General features: G+C 35.5%; 1 protein-coding gene across 1 annotated transcript in view; it reads left to right on the forward strand.

Moving 5' to 3' along the window:
* PLXNC1 (plexin C1) overlaps nt 1–16,501 on the forward strand; it is a 70,935-nt gene that overhangs the window by 41,324 nt on the left and 13,110 nt on the right. Inside the window, exons 11-21 of the mRNA XM_083366384.1 lie at nt 1,222–1,401; nt 2,441–2,525; nt 4,194–4,400; nt 4,514–4,702; nt 7,287–7,380; nt 8,943–9,044; nt 10,155–10,258; nt 11,339–11,386; nt 11,697–11,797; nt 13,590–13,788; nt 14,388–14,534. Coding sequence (XP_083222510.1) covers nt 1,222–1,401; nt 2,441–2,525; nt 4,194–4,400; nt 4,514–4,702; nt 7,287–7,380; nt 8,943–9,044; nt 10,155–10,258; nt 11,339–11,386; nt 11,697–11,797; nt 13,590–13,788; nt 14,388–14,534 — 1,456 coding nt within the window. The remainder of the gene's footprint in view (nt 1–1,221; nt 1,402–2,440; nt 2,526–4,193; nt 4,401–4,513; nt 4,703–7,286; nt 7,381–8,942; nt 9,045–10,154; nt 10,259–11,338; nt 11,387–11,696; nt 11,798–13,589; nt 13,789–14,387; nt 14,535–16,501) is intronic.

Below are 16,501 nucleotides of genomic sequence, written 5' to 3' on the forward strand. Positions count from 1 at the left end.
GGACCCTTTCCAATTAAAAGAATCATAAACCCAGTAACAGTTGAATTAGAACTACCCAAAAATCTTAGACGAATACACCCAACCTTCCACTGCAGTCTATTAAAGAGAGAACAACAATCTCCACTACGAGAAAAAATCCCACCACCACCACCCCCCATCATGGTGGAAGGAGAACAACATTTTGAAGTGAAAGAAATCTTAGATTCCAGAAAACACCATGGAACGATACAATATTTAGTGGCATGGAAACACCTCCCCTCCTCAGAAAACGAATGGGTTAACAAACTCCATGTTAAAGCACCTAAGTTGCTTAAGAGGTTTCATACAGAATATCCAAACAAACCAGGCTAACATTTATATGTTTTCTTTCCCCACAGATGGACTCATCTTTTTTCTGAAAGGAGAGCCGAATGTCAGAATCCATTTATATCACATTTCATAATTGTATAGGTAGAACAACGTGCTATTACTGGGGATTCTGCCATCTCTCCGAGGGGGGGGGGAGAGGATGGTTACTAAAGCGATTTTCAAACAACAGGGGATGTTTTAACGGGGGAAGGGAGGGGGACAGACAGATATGGTTTGTGTCTTCATTTACAACTGAAAAAAGGGAAGCAATAACCATAAAACCAAGGAGAGTTCCCTTTCCCATGGAAGAACCTGACACCTAGCAACTGACGACAGCCTGACCAAATGGATGAGGGGAGGGGCTGGAATGGGAATAGTTTATATAGGATTGAAATGTAACTTTTCTCAGATTCCGTCTTGTATTCCCACAATCAATTCCTTCCTAGTAAACATTTTCCTTTTGGACTAAACTTGCATCCAAGAGTTCTTATTTCCTAAGATGTGGATTGAGGTGGGTCCTGACATCATGTTTATTTGCTTGCAGGATCTGAACTGAGGAACTGAGCTGCAGCCTGCAGCAATTTATAGCCTGGCCCCTAGGCGGCAGCCAATAGGTTTGAAGTAACCTATTGCCGCCTAGGGGCAGCCAATAGCAGCCCTGGAGACGGGGTGTCTGAGTTGCTGGGAGCCATTAGCTAGCTCCAGCTTACCACGTGGTGTTACACTTAAGCCCAATACATAACAAAAAGACAGAAGACAGTGCAGAATAGGTGAAAGGGGACAAAAGGAGTTTTAAAAGGAGTTCAGGTAGCAGGAACTTTCAGTGCGGGTAATAATGCATTAAAAAGGGGCACTTTTTTTCTTTTTCCCTAGGGGATATGTTACTAAAGTGTTAAATGGCACACACATGAAATTCTGTTTACCACCAAGTCGTAAAGAAGTCAAGAGTGCATGCATAAAGGAAAGTGGGTTTGAATGTTCAGCTTCTTTTCCACTACATTACGTCTCTTTTCCATCGTGCTCTGAGATCCTTCCAAATATTAGTTGGATGAGGTAATATTTAATTTACACTATCATAAAAGATTAAACCACCTGAAAGTTAATAGTCAGCATTGTTTTTGATAGACGTAGATCCTTTGAGTTTATAGACCTCTCTCTCTCTCCCTTTACAACTTTCCCTTTTATGTAAAGGATCTTATTATTCCTCTGCCATATCCAAATAGCAAGTGGGTGCAAATAATACTATGAACTTTTCTGTACCATGACATGACTACAGAAATCCCTCTTCCTCCTCACTTTTTTTCCTCATAAACAGAAAACATTTTATGTCCAGCAAGTTTTTTCAATGTATTACTAGAAAAATGAGATCAAAATAAAATTATTTTTACTACATTAAACTACAAGTTACTAGAACACTTTAGTAGTGAAGCAAATTCACGTAACTCTGTTATATATATCAGCATAAAAATAATTCTGCAGTCAAAACATAACATATGTGTCCTCAGTTGTGTATTTTTACATGGGTAACAGAGTTATTGAACAATAAAAAAAAGTTTTTCTCTACCTGCCTTTTTGTTTGTAGTCTTGTATATTGAATGCCATGTGCTACTTTCTCTAAGGAGAAAGTAACCTACGAAATATGTTTTGAGCCTTTTCTCTTATATGCTCTGAAATATTTTATGGTATATTATGCATATTTTTTTAAAAATGCAATTTTTCTTTGGTGATTCTTTCTATAATGCACTGAACACCTGAATGTTTAAATTCACATTTTAGAAACATAATTATATATTGCAGGAATTGTGTATAAGCTCAGTTTTATTGTGTAGATACTATACACTTCAAGTGTTGTCAATATCTAAGGCCATAGCTAGTGAGTTGCCTGAAACAGCCTAACTTGTATAGCGCCATAGGAGAGGATAGTTGAAATCAGAAATGTGTAGATTGCCTGATTATTTGAGATTAAAATTTGATTTTCTGAGCTAATGTACTTTGCATTCAACACTGAAAATTAGATTGTATGTTTTTTAAATTTTTATTTATGAAGAAATTCTAAATTTAACATTATTTTTTATTGTTCCCCCTCCCCCAGTGGAGGTCGCAATGTGACTATACATGGGAAATATCTGAGTATCACGGATGAAGTTATTTTAAGTGACTTTCCACAAAACCTAATGGTAGGTATTGTATATTTTCTTTTTTCCTCCAAGTGTCTTTGCCTTTGAATGAATCAAAATGAATGTTGTGGCCAAACATATTGATAGTGTTTGTAAAGAATTTAGATTTATAAGGCCATTCATTCAACATACGCATCTGGATGTTGAACTACAATTAAAATGGTTAATAAACAATATCAACAGAAAACAGAACAAAACAAATCACACCAGAGGCAACATGGATATTAATATCCACAATCCCCTAAAAATAGCTTCTCTAACTATCCTGTCCAATGACTGAGAAAAAGCCAGACTTTATAGAAAGCCAATAGATCAGGACCATCCAAATTTCAGGGATTTATGTTTTTCTACAAGGCAGACAGTGAAAGTGCTTTGTAGGTCTCATCTCTCATGAGCCTTGGTGGAGCAGTGGGCTAATGCCTCCTTAAGTAACACCAGCTGCCTGCAATTAGTGCAGGTTCGTGTCCCACCAGGCTCAAGGTGGACTCAGCCTTCCATCCTTCCGAGGTAGGTAAAATGAGGACCCAGATTGTTGGGGGCAATAAGCTGACTTTGTAATAATGCCGCTTGGGGTGGTGGTGAAAGCCCTAATAAGCAGGCATATACATAGAATGAAGGCTATTGCTAAGCACATTGATTTGTGCTTTAGATTGTAAGCCGCCCTGAGTCTTCGGAGAAGGGCGGGATATAAATGGGATTAAAAATAATAAAAAATAAAAAAATCAGATGACATCTATCATATGCGCACTCTGGGATTGGCAGAAATAATTGGGCACAGATGGTTCTCCCATGTAACCTAGACTGTCATGAGAGGTTTTATGGATGATAACATGAACTTTGAATTGCACCGGGAAACCTACTAGGAATCAATACAGCTTAAACAGTAGTGGGTGAACACAGATGTGACTGTGTAGTTCTTAAGGAAGTGTCATGTTGCACAGCATGTAGCAGTAAACCAAAAGGGCATTCGTTGGGCCACAAATGTTTGAGTTCTCAATCCACAGACTGATGCAATTGCCACACAATATTTTGCAAGGGCCCTCCTAGCCATGCCTACCACATACTTTTTGAACAGGATCCAAAATCTAGGATATCCCCCAGCTGTACACTAGTTCTCACTTGGGCAGTGCAACATTTTGGTGGAAGAGAAGTTCCCTGAGGATGGGCTCCAGCATAAGTCTGAAAGCTCAGAAGATTAAACCTCTGGTCTCAGTGATCAACCCAGATTGGATCCTGCAACATTATCCTGTATTATATTTGCTTTCATTTGTGAGTGCAACCCCATTTAAAACCAATGTGGAAAATCCCCAGCTTGGACTTGGGAATCCTAAAGCCCACAGTTAGTCAGTCACTCCTGCTAATCATCGGATTAATGGTTTTGTATTAAATATCAAATCTGGATGTGTATGTATTTTGTATTTGTGTGTGTATAATTTAAAACTGTTATGACTCAGTCTACAAGTTAATTAGGCTGCTGATGGCTCAGTGGTGTTTTAAAATGTATGTGAATAAACTTATGAATATATGCTGTATATGAGCAATATCAAATCGCACTGAATTAAGGTGAGGTTTAAACATTTGAACTGTGCAAAGATCAGCATTTAACAATAATGTGTGTGTGTTTGTGTATTGCTATAATTTATAATTTTCTCAATACTGTTTTTTTAGCATTTTACTTGCCACAAAAATAATTCTGAATGCAGTTTTACAACCCCACCTATTAAGATGGAGAAAGGACCTAAGATTATTAACATTATTCTTAAAGTTGAAAATATTAATATATCTTGCGGTGACTTTCAATATTATCCTGATCCTAAATTTCTTCATTATGAACTCATAACTGATTTGGAACCTGACTTGGAATTGAAAATACATGTAAGTTGTGGGCTTTTATGTTCTTTGTCTTAAAACTTCTCTTTTAAACAATTTTCATTGTTTGAATTTTTTTGTATGGTTCATTCTATTTTTTTTTCTATTTCTTTCTCTAGAAAAAAAAAGACAACTTAAATCTTTCTAGACATGAACTTGAAGTTTTCTTATCTGATAAGAATCTGATCAACATAACATTCAGTGTCCAAAATATTTCAAAAACAGCTACTCGTAACATAATACACTGTAGAGCTAGACAGGAAAAAAACCTTGTCAGCAAGATTAATAAGTCAAGCATGCAAGTTTATGTGAGTACATATTGCATTGATTGTATATTTTTTGTTTATTAAGTTTGTATTATTAAATTTTATTCTTAAAAATATGTCTCTGAATTTGTAAATCATATATTGATACTTCAAAATTAGATTTTTCCATATGCTAAATCTTTATGTCTCCTTCCTGGAAACAGTCCTTAGCATTATGTACATACAGATAGAATTACATTGCTCTCAATGTGAGTAATGCTTGAATCTAAGCATTTTAAAGTCTAAGCATTCATCTAATCTAAAACTCTAAGCTGTGCATAGTCAAATCCAAAACAGAAAAATACTTTGGATCTGATATGGATGCATATGCTGTATTTGTCAGCCACACCTTAGAGAATCTTCCTGGCTCATATGAAATATACATATTGGCCAGTGTGGTCCATGGAAAATACACATTTAGGATTTGGGATTTTCAGGGGCTATGCAGCACTGTGCAAGATCAGGAAAAAAGTGTAACCTGTTTTAAGTTCTATTGACAGTTACTTATCCCAAGGCATTTTTCCTGTTTTGGATAAAATGTTGCATATCTCTAAAATGAAATTATAACTTCTGCTTTTCTCTCAGAGTTTCAGTGTCAACGCAATTTCTCAAACTGTGATGCGTCTCTAGTATTTTTTAAATTCAAGATTTTTGTCAGTTGAGAAATACCTTTCAGATGCTGCATGAAGGCACATAGCAAAACTTATTCTTATGGGAGCAGGATTCTATAAGGAAGCATTTGGAAGCTTTTGGTTTGTTTTTTTACTTAGAACATTTCTACACATTCCATACCAATCAAAATAAATTCCAGACCCTTTGTAACTTCAGCGTTGGAAAGTGTTGATTTATTTCTGTCTCAATTATGGAGTGTATGATACTGCAGAAAGCTAGGATTGTTCTTCTGGAACATTATTTCCTTGTTGAGAATAAACTTTCCTGATTCCTGCTCTGGAACTGGAATGCTAACGTGATGGCTTTGGGGTACTTCCTTAGCAAAAGCCACTAGTGCTGAAATTGACAAAAGTTTATTTTCTCTTTATCTTCTGCAAAGGCTCAGTAGGCAACACATCTGCCAAGTAACTGAGAGGGTTTCCCCCCCCCCTGCCCTCCTTTTCTTTCTTTCCCTTTGTATGGGGTGGTTTGGGAGGGATTTTCATTACTGCAGGACGTGTGTAACAGTCATTTTAATTCCTTGTTCAGCATTTTGATGGCAGACACTAAGATGATCATGAATCATTTTTGGATGACTTCTGAAGGTTTGGGAAGCGAAAAAAGTGGTAGTGTAGACATGACTTCTCTTTTGCATCTTTGTGACTAAAAATAATCAGTAGTAAACAAAATTAACTTAGATTTCATTTTTATTTACTGAAATAGCCCTAGGGCAGGGGTAGGCAACCTCGGCTCTTTTATGACTCATGGACTTCAACTCCCAGAAGCTGACTCAGGAATTCTGGGAGTTGAAGTCCATGAGTCATAAAAGAGCCGAGGTTGCCTACCCCTGCTCTAGGGGAAGGAGAAGGAGAAGAAGACTTATTTAAACTTATTTCAGTTAACCTATGGTGAAACTAGCCACGGATGTATAGCTTTAGACAGACAATTCAAATCTAATCAAGGAGATACATGTGAGATTAAATTATATCTCACATTGTATACTTCGCTCATATATTTGCCTCTAATTTCCACTATTTCATTGTCTCTTCTTTCATACGGAAATAGCCTTTTAGTAACTTTGTTGCTGTCCTTTCCTGTTTCCAGTTATTTGATAATATTAGCAAACTTGGCTAGCAATTTACCTATCCCTGGTTCCAAATCATTATGAAAAAAATAAAAAGGTATGAAAATCAATATAATGCCTTATAGAATGTCTCAAAAGTTTCTTTAATACTTTTCTATTATTTTACTAATGAATTAATAAAGTGCTTAAATAAAGCAAGGAAACCATATACCAGATGTCGCTAATCATGAGATATATTATTGCAAAAATATCTGATAGAATAAAGTAGTATTACATTTCTTTTCTTCTGTTTTGCAGGTTATATAAAAACGTATTATATCTTGAACTATACAATTTAATACTGCAGTAGTTAACCCTGTATGCTTCTCTCTCTCTATAGTCTCTCAGTCTTATTTGCCCCCAAATTTCTCTGCAATTTTCCATATAACCAGGAAAGTAGAACTAATTTGTTAAATTAACAGAATATCTACACACTGAATATTACAAGTAATCTACATTCTTAATGTTTAGAATATGGGATGGCTGCTCTTGATTTTGAGAGAGGAGAAATGCTTGCTTGGACCTCTGTTTATGTTTCACGCTTTTCTATAATTAGGGAAGATCTCTCATTTTTTAATTGGAAAGTAAATTTTATCTTTCCATAATGCTTTTCTTGAATGCTCTCTAAATAAAAAGACAAGGTATAATCAAATAAATTTAAAACATTACTATCAACCATTTTGGAAATTTAAAGACTATATCAATTCCTTTTATCCCTATAGCAGATTCAATACATAGTGATTGCAGTCTTCTATAAATATATAATATATAAATAATATACATTATTTAAATCAATGTCATATTTATCCATAGGTCAAGGTGGGGAATTTTGTGTATGAAGTTCCTAATGAAAACAAAAACTATTCATTCTTCTACATTCTTTTGTTAATCCCAATAGTAATTGTGGGTAAGTAATTGCATACTTATCTCTACCCATTAATTTGTTACAAAAGAGTGTTTGTATAAGATAATCAATGAAAATAAACTAAATGGAAACAAACCAAGCCATTTGATACAGCTCAAAGCACTGCCAGTCACCAAAACCATCAGTTAAATTCACTCAGTCATCAGAGAGCACTTTTGCCCATAATCATGTCACAGCTCAAGAGGTTCTGCTTATACTGTATCTGACTAATGATCCATCCTATTATTTTCTCTCCCTTGCTATATGCCAAGTTTTTCCAAAGCCTCAGACTGAGTTATATAAATTCTTTAGTTCCATCAGCATAATGAACCCTGTTGACTGGTGGAAAATGTTTGTAGTTTGTCTGGGAGATGGTGGTGGTTTGTTCTCTGGGCTTGTTGTTTAGTTTCTGAATGTTTCTTCAACAGCTACTCAAAACCTTCATACTCCGACACACATTACCCAGACCCCTTCACACCACACAGTCAGCTACAGCATGGAAACAAACTCTACCATACATCAAAGGAGTGTCAGAAATAGGGACCAGGAATTCCTCATCCTCTGGAAATAACGGGGGTCCACAAACCAACATCAACACTCCGACAAGAGCTGTCTAGAGCCAAGGACAAAGTACAGAAAAAAGAGAACAGCAACATAAACTACAAGATCAAATGCAACAATTGCAACCAATTCTGTGTTGGACAAACAGGATGACAACTGTGCACAAGAATCCATGAACACCAACTAGCAATCTGTCGACATAACCACAAATCCCCGATCTCGACTCACATCAACATTGAATAATACCAGTTCAACTGGGACAGAACAAAATTATTAGTCATGCCACTACATGCCACAATTGGTCAAAGCCTGGTCAATCAACAAACATATCTGTTTGAAACCAGCCTACGGTTCTGTAAGAAGTTGGATCAATTGAGAGACCAACTAATCAGGGCATCGACCACCAGCCAACTCACATGATGTCCAGCCAGAGTGACCTCAGCACCAGATGACCCTCACACAGTGTGACCAGTCAGTCATGTGACTAACTGACCACATAAGATTTATAAAATCAGAAGAAAACTGAAGCAAGACACTTCAACCAAAGTTCCGCAGATGATGTTACCTAGTGTGGTGACAGAACTTTCAAAAACTAAACTACAAACCTGGAGAACAAACCACCACTAATACCCCATGGATTATCCCTCCTAGGCAGAGGCCTCCAAACCTTGTCAAGATTTGGGATGGGATGGGATGACAAAAAGGAAAGCATTTGTAGGGAAATCCTATTCCCAAAATTTTGAAGGATGCTTAAGGCTTCTATTAGTAACTACAGTCCTACTAATATTCTTTTTTTTTGTAGTGTGCAGATACTTTTAATGTATTGTTTTAAATACATTAAATACATTGTATGTCAGTTTAAACTTGGCCATTCTGAACTGCACTAGTTTTCAGATATTTTAAAATGCTATTTTTGTCCTTTTAAAACAAATTATAAATATATGTTTATTAGGATAGATGACATGTTAATACTTCTGTGTTAGCTTAATGTTATTTTTTTTTAGTTGCATTTTTTGTCACCCAGCGAAAGTCCAAACAATTAAATCAAAAATTGAGTGAACATCTGGAACTATTAGAATGTGAACTTCGTAAAGAAATACGGGAAGGTAAGTTTATACCTGCAGAATGCATGTGAATGTATTGTCACTTGGGTGTAAGAATTCCCAGAATTGTTGCATTATTTTTATGCAATTATTTTATTGTTATATCAGATACAGAATTTTGGTTTTGTATTTAAATTATCCTACCACATGAAAGAATTGTGGAGGAAGCATCTTTTTCCTCAAAAAAACCCTTTAATATTCTTTAATCCTTTCATAAGCTGCCTTTACTGTTGCAATGCTCCTGTGCTCATTTTAGCCCATCTCTCCTTATTCATAGGAAACAAGAACTGTATGTACATATAAACAAACATAGACTACAAGGTCTACTCTAATAGAAAGGTCAGTAATAGATAAATGTATGTAGACCTTGCCAAGATCACAAATAATGCATAAAGAAATTTGTTAGAATAGACAAATGGTTTATGCATTTGCAATAATGTTAAGTTTAGCTACACCTAAAACACCTGATTTCCCCAATTTAATGTAACAAAAGCCATTCCCTGAATATCTCATACTAAGTTTTTTGAAGATAAACAGAGAAACTATTTTTATGTGTTTATCTTAAATCTTCATGTGATTGTAGGAGCCTGTTCTGACATGTAATGTCTTTATTGGGATTTGGTTTAAACTTTTCCACAGAGTATTATTGTCAATCCTAAAATAAATAAACATTTGATATCCCTCAGTTAAAAATTAATAAAAAAGCACCACATTCTGCTGAGTGCTACATAGGCTTTCTAGTTACCTAATCTCCTCTTGATGATCAACATTTAATGGAAGCTGCTTTTTAGTTTCTTAGTCATCACTGTGTTGTATACAAAAAAATTGTATTTTAAAAATCTGCCTATTAAAAAATACAATCAGTTTTGCATATTCCACAGAAATAAACACATCTACACAAACATACGGACAAAGGCACATATCGGTAACCGTTCCTTTCCTTAATAATATAATAATGATGATGATGATGATGATGTTGGAAGGTACTTGGAAGTAATCTAGTCCAACCCCTTTCTCAGGCTAGAATTCTTTTCCAGAATCACACTGAAAATTGTTACTAGGATGTTACATTATAAAAATCAACATTACAGTGGACTTTTTTTTTCTTTATAGGGTTTGTTGAACTGCAAGTTGAAGAATTGGATATAGTTGATAGTTTTGGAACAATTCCATTTCTTGACTACAAGCATTTTGTTCTTAGGACTTTCTTCCCAGAGGTAAATGATTATTTGTCTATACCAGGGCTTTTCAACCAGTGGTACGGGTATCACCTGTGGTACATTGGCACATGGCAGGTGGCATGCGACCATCCTAGAAAAGTGGTGGCAGGGGAGGGGAATGAGCTGAACTGGTGGCAGCACTGCACAAGCCTGAGCGAGAGACTGGTGGTACTCGGACGTTGCCATATCCTAAAAGTGATACAATGGGTGAAAAGGTTGAAAAGCCCTGGTCTATATTCTATAATAAACAAGTAATTGAAATAATGTATTTCAATTTTTTAAATTTAATCTGCCCAACTCCATTACAACTCTAAATGATGTATAGTTTATTTTTAAAAAAAAATAAAATAGACCGCACAACACAAAATACAAAAAAATAACATCTGGAGAAAAGAACCAACATTTCACAAATCAGATAGTTGATAAGGATCTGCTTCAAATTTTACACTGTTTTAAAATGCCAAAGAGCATTCAGTTTGTAACTAAAAAGGTTTTTCTAATTCATCGCCCCATTTGCAAAGCATCATCTTCCTTTAATGTGGTAGAATACGGAGGTAATAAAAATAGAAAAGAAATTCAGGGTTCCCTCCCATCTTATGCAAATCTTTTGTATTAAAGAAAAAGCACAAACACTGCAGTGTTTTAGATCAGAGATCTCCAAACTTGGCAACTTTAAGTCTTGTCAACTTCAACTTCCAGAATTCCTGAGCCAGTCTTAAATTTAGCAAGTTCTTGTTGATTTCTTCTTTTTTGACTAGCCATAACTTAGAACTTTCCAGCTACAGAAAGGGCCAGTATATCCTGTTGCCCTTAAACAATCAGATGACAGATACTTCAGTTTTGAACCAGCGTTGGTTTTGTGTTTTTTTTTCTTAAGAAATGATTTCCATAGACTGAACATGTAGCTTTCAGTATGCATCTAATTTATACAGTAAGCCTATAGTTTCTAAGAATTTTCAGATCACTGTATTTTAGAGAAGGAACATTCAGAACACAACACCTCATCAAAATCACCATCATTATGCTCCAAGTGTTTTGAAAATGTTTAATACTATATTCACATTTTTTTTTGTTTAGAGTATAGGTATTTCATCTATATTTATTGAAGACTCTAATGAACCACTTGTAAGTATAATTTTCATTCTCTTAAGTTTATTTGTGCTTTTAAAAATATTTCTAAGATATTAGATTTTTTACAGAATCTAGAAATATTGCATATTCAAGCTGGGGACAGATATTGCGAGAAGTCTGAAAAGTTTTACTCAGAGGATTAATATGTTCTTTTATCTGCCTCTTTGATATTTCTTATAATATCAATATCTGTAGCAGGATTTCTAAATATCAAAGTATGATTTTTGCAGCTTTAAGAATTAAATATATACCTCATTAAAAATAGGTGAATAATAATGTAATTTATATCTTTCATTTCTTTCAGAGCAAAGATCGGGATCTATATGCATTAATTTGTAACAAACATTTTCTTGTTACTCTGATTCACATTCTTGAAAAACAGAAAACCTTTGAAGTGAAAGATAGGTATGCTATAAAATTTAAATTCTGTAAATTATACAAAATTGGGGACAAATTAACAGGCAAATGTCTATGCAGATTCTCAGTCATCCAGGTCATAGTTATCCCAAAGATGGTTGATATTGTTGTTCGGATCGACGACACACACACAGCGAGGAATGCAGTAGTAAAGTTTATTGATACACGTGGAGTCAACTGGGGATCCCCGTCCGGGTGGCTCAATATATGTCCAGCAGCCGCTGGACGCTAGCCAACCCCCGGCCGGGAATCTCCCGCCACAGGAAACAACACCCAACCCAGGCTCGTGGATTTCCCGCCGGTGGGAAACCACTCCCCTGCTAATCTACCTATACAACACCCCTTCCCCCCCAGATAAGAGTTGTTATTATCTAACATAATCTTTTAAGTAAGTGGGTGGCTTATGAACCCTGGCAGGGTATCTCCCCGTTGGACTATCTGCTCTGTTGTTGGTTTCCCCGTTAGGCCTTGCAGTCTGTTAGGGTGTCGCTGCAGGTGGCAGTCCTACGGGTTGTTGTGTTACTATGAGGGCCGTTGACTGCGTGGCTGTGTTCCCCTGAGGTGATGGTTCCGCCCTTCTTGGTTGATAACCTACCTGGAAGGTTATCTTTGTCTTCAGAGTCACCTGAGTAGTGCAAATAGGTGAGAAGCCTTCTTGGAACTGTTGAAAGGACTGTGTTGTAGACTGGAAATAGATGATGTCAGATCCCTCCCCCTCTGTTGAGAGAGGGCTGTTCAGTTTTGACATAGATGGCCTCTTTGACTCCTCTTTCAAACCAGCAGTCCTCTCTGTCCAAAATGTGGACAAAATGGTGACCCTGAAGACACAGACAAGCCTCCAGGTAGCTTTAACAACTCGCTAAAGGAATGGAAAGGAACAGCTGCCTGCAAGGAATATAAATCCTTTCATTCCCCACCATCCATTCAGAGCTAAAGAAGCTTCTTGGATGAGAAGCAAAACATTTTCAAAGAAAAACAAGAAAGTCGAGTTGCCTCATGAAAAAGCATCTTGGGGAAAATTAACAGACACCAAATTCTCACGTTTCGGGGGTTAAAATAGTGAATGTTTTTTGAAAATGTCTTCTTGTTGATTTCTTCATTTTTTGAATACTCAAAATCAGTTCTTCTCATCTTGAATAAAATATGACGCCCTGGGTTATGATACGCCCTATAAATCTTATCAATCAATAATTTCACTTTAATCTAGCCTTTTTCATTTGGGAGATTGTGTGAATACTTCTCAACTGAAGTGCATGGGGAAATAAGGGGTTTATATTATTCATAGTAAAACCATTTTTTATTTAAATTCAGATGTGAAGTTATGTAAGTTAATTTTCTGCTGCATAATTTGTGTAATTTGAGCCACTAGGTGATTGAAGAATAACCAGTTTTATTGTCTGAACAATACTCAGGTGTTTATTGATAATGTTCCTGTCTTTTTCTTCAGCTGTAAAATAGCTAGCAGAGTTTAAATTCATAATATTCAGGTTCTTAACTCTCATAACAGTACAGACTTTGTTTATATTTGTAGTCTTGATTAGTGACTTTTCCAAACAATGGTCTGCTCTTAGATGTACTAGGCTACCTTTGGTTATCAATCCTTTCTGTTAAATAGACCCTTTATATTTAATAGTTCCAGTAATCATCTCATGCTTTTGTATAGCACATGACAAAATGTGGGTGAGTTTGGATCAAGCTGCTGTTATTATTATAAGATAATGATCAAATTCCTAATGTGCAGAGTTATTGTTATCCTGTTTCTTCCCCTCTTTTTAAACAGATGCTTGTTTGCATCTTTTTTGACAATTGCACTACAGACCAATCTAGTCTATTTAACTAATATTCTAGAAGTTTTGACAAAAGATTTGATGGAGCAATCTAGCAATATGCAACCTAAACTGATGCTGAGGCGTACAGAATCAGTAGTAGAAAAGCTGCTTACAAACTGGATGTCAGTTTGCCTTTCTGGTTTTCTTCGGGCAAGTATTATATATTATACATTCTTGCTATATAACATCAGTGAACAAAAGGCTGGTTTATTTGCATGCAGATTTTCCTGCTCACATTTTCCTGTGTTGCAGCACACTTGCTCTCCTTAGCCGTGTTGATCATCCAATCTTGCTTTATTTTGACACTGTGGATTACTGGCACAAGCTTTGCAGATAGCCTCTTACTTTAATTAAATTAAATTTCATAAACTTGGTATTCTGAATGCATTAAATAAATTCAGATTGATACATGAGACATAAGTAATCTATTACTTTAAACATTCCTGAATATTTCCTGCAGAAGCCACTTTGACATAAGGAAAAAAAATCTCTAACTGACTGGTAGATCGTAACAACTGCATGTTAATTTAATTCATTACATATCATATTTGTTACAAATAGATACAAAGAAATAGCTTGGTTTCAAGGTTTGGTGTGAATTGAATATGCATATTTTTCAAAACAGATTTGTACTACATGTGGGGCAAGATTAGTACTTCCCCTTGCCTATTTTTTTCACACCACATTCATTAAACAGTTGCAAAGAAATGCAACAAAAGACAATAACTGTGTTTCGTTTTGTTTCATAGGAAACAGTTGGGGAACCATTCTTTTTACTTGTAACAACTTTAAATCAAAGGATTATCAAGGGTCCTGTGGATGTAATAACTTGCAAGGCCCTATACACACTAAATGAAGACTGGTTACTCTGGCAAGCCCCTGAATTCAGCACAGTGGTATGTTAGCTAATGACTTTATGACTGGAATCAAGACAGTTTGTATGAAAGAAGCATATATTTCAATAAAGGCTTTGTATAATGTATTCTAAAACTCAAGATTCAGTGCCAAGAAAGGCTGACTTTTTAACTTAATTTAAAAAATATCTATTTCACCTACAGGTAGTTATGGAAATTGGTAAAGAATTATCCTATTATTTTTATATATTTTTTGTTGAAGATGAATAAGCCCCAGAATATTGAAAACAGTTCCATTATATAAAAATATTTCTTTTATCTTTTCAATTCTGTCTTTGTGGTAATAACATCTCAACACAATGCATGGCTGTATATTTAGGTCAGAGATAGCAAAAAGTTCAGTGAAATTATTTTATCATTCTGTGTCTGAAACTAAGCTTAGTGGGTTGCACCACCCACAAACCAGTCATTTCAACAGGAAGCAACTTTCAAAATATGTACATAATACCATTCCCTTCTTATCAAGGATGCAGAGTGCATGTTATTCATGCACTAGACTAGACTATACAGGTAGTCCTCGACCTACAATAATTCATTTAGTGACTGTTCCAATTAAAACAGCAGTGAAAAAAGTGACTTATGACCGTTTTTCACACTTAATGACTGTTGCAGTATCCCCTTGATCATGTGATCAAACTTCAGATGCTTGGCAACTGTCTCATATTTATGGTGGTTATGGTGTTCCGAGGTCATATGATCACATATGAGATCTTCTGACAAGAAACTGAATGGAGACATAAGCTTCATTTTACAACCATGTTACTAACTTAACAACTGTAATGATTCGCTTAATGACTATGGCAAAGAAGGTCATAAAATGGAGCAAAATTCACTTAAGAACTGTCTCACTTAGCAACTGAAATTTTGGGCTTAATTGCAGTCGAAAGTCAAGGACTACCTGTACCTATTATCATTCCAAAGCATTTATCTCTACGAATAATAAGAGAGAAAGCATAGTATTGAAAATGCTGTTAATGGGAATAGAGGAAATAGGACGAGATACAAGTACTCTTTAAATTTCATGTAACAACAAAGGATGAAAAATTAAACTTCTTTTTCTGTTTTCTCTAAGTTAACTATGGGTTATTATTTCTAGATTCAAATATTCAGTTGCTACATTGAAAACAGCAGTGGAATTGTTTAAATTCTGTTTATATTTGATGCACTTTTAAAACAAAATATCCCATTATGGAATACTCTAAAGGCAGAGAAATCCTGAGTTCATGTTGAATTACTATGCTACAGATGGGCAGGGGAGAATTAAAGAAGGAGAGCTATTTATGTGCCTCCGTTATTGCTGTGGTGTTATAAACAATGTCTTTCCAATATGCTCAAGATGATCTAAGTATTTCAGAGCTGTGGGAGAATCCAAAAATTATTCTGATAGTTTGTTCCATGTCAGTTGTACCACTTGATGCTCATTTTCTTCATGTGAAAAAGATCATTTATGGAGAGGTTTGACAGAGTAGTGTGGAACTAATCTCATTCTTTAGCCCTGGAAATATTCATTATCAAATACTATGGGTTTTCTATGGAATTGCTTTACAGCAGCCTAAATCACTTATTTAGAAAAATAAGCACAAAGGAAAAGAAAGTGAGAGAAGAGAAGAGCTTAAGACTAAGTTGTAGTTTAGTCTGAAGATGGGCAGCATGATCAGAATTCTAGTAAGCCCATGGATGTGTCCTATGTGTCTGTAAAAAGCCTTGGTGGTTGGTTTTTTTTTCTTTAGCTGTAGATTTGAGAACATAATAAAGTAAAACTCAGCAAACTGTCATCTGTATTACCTAGAATTACTGGACTTCAGGGTAATAAGAAAAACCCTAAATAAATACTACAGGATATAAATACTAGCCCTAAATACTACTCTGAAAGCTTGGAGAGGATGGATATATGGAGTTTATTTGACAAAATCTAGACTGGACCGGATAGGAAAAAGAATCAAAGAGAA

This window comes from Vipera ursinii, assembly GCF_947247035.1.
Source record: "Vipera ursinii genome assembly, chromosome: 6".
NCBI classification, from domain to species: domain Eukaryota; kingdom Metazoa; phylum Chordata; class Lepidosauria; order Squamata; family Viperidae; genus Vipera; species Vipera ursinii.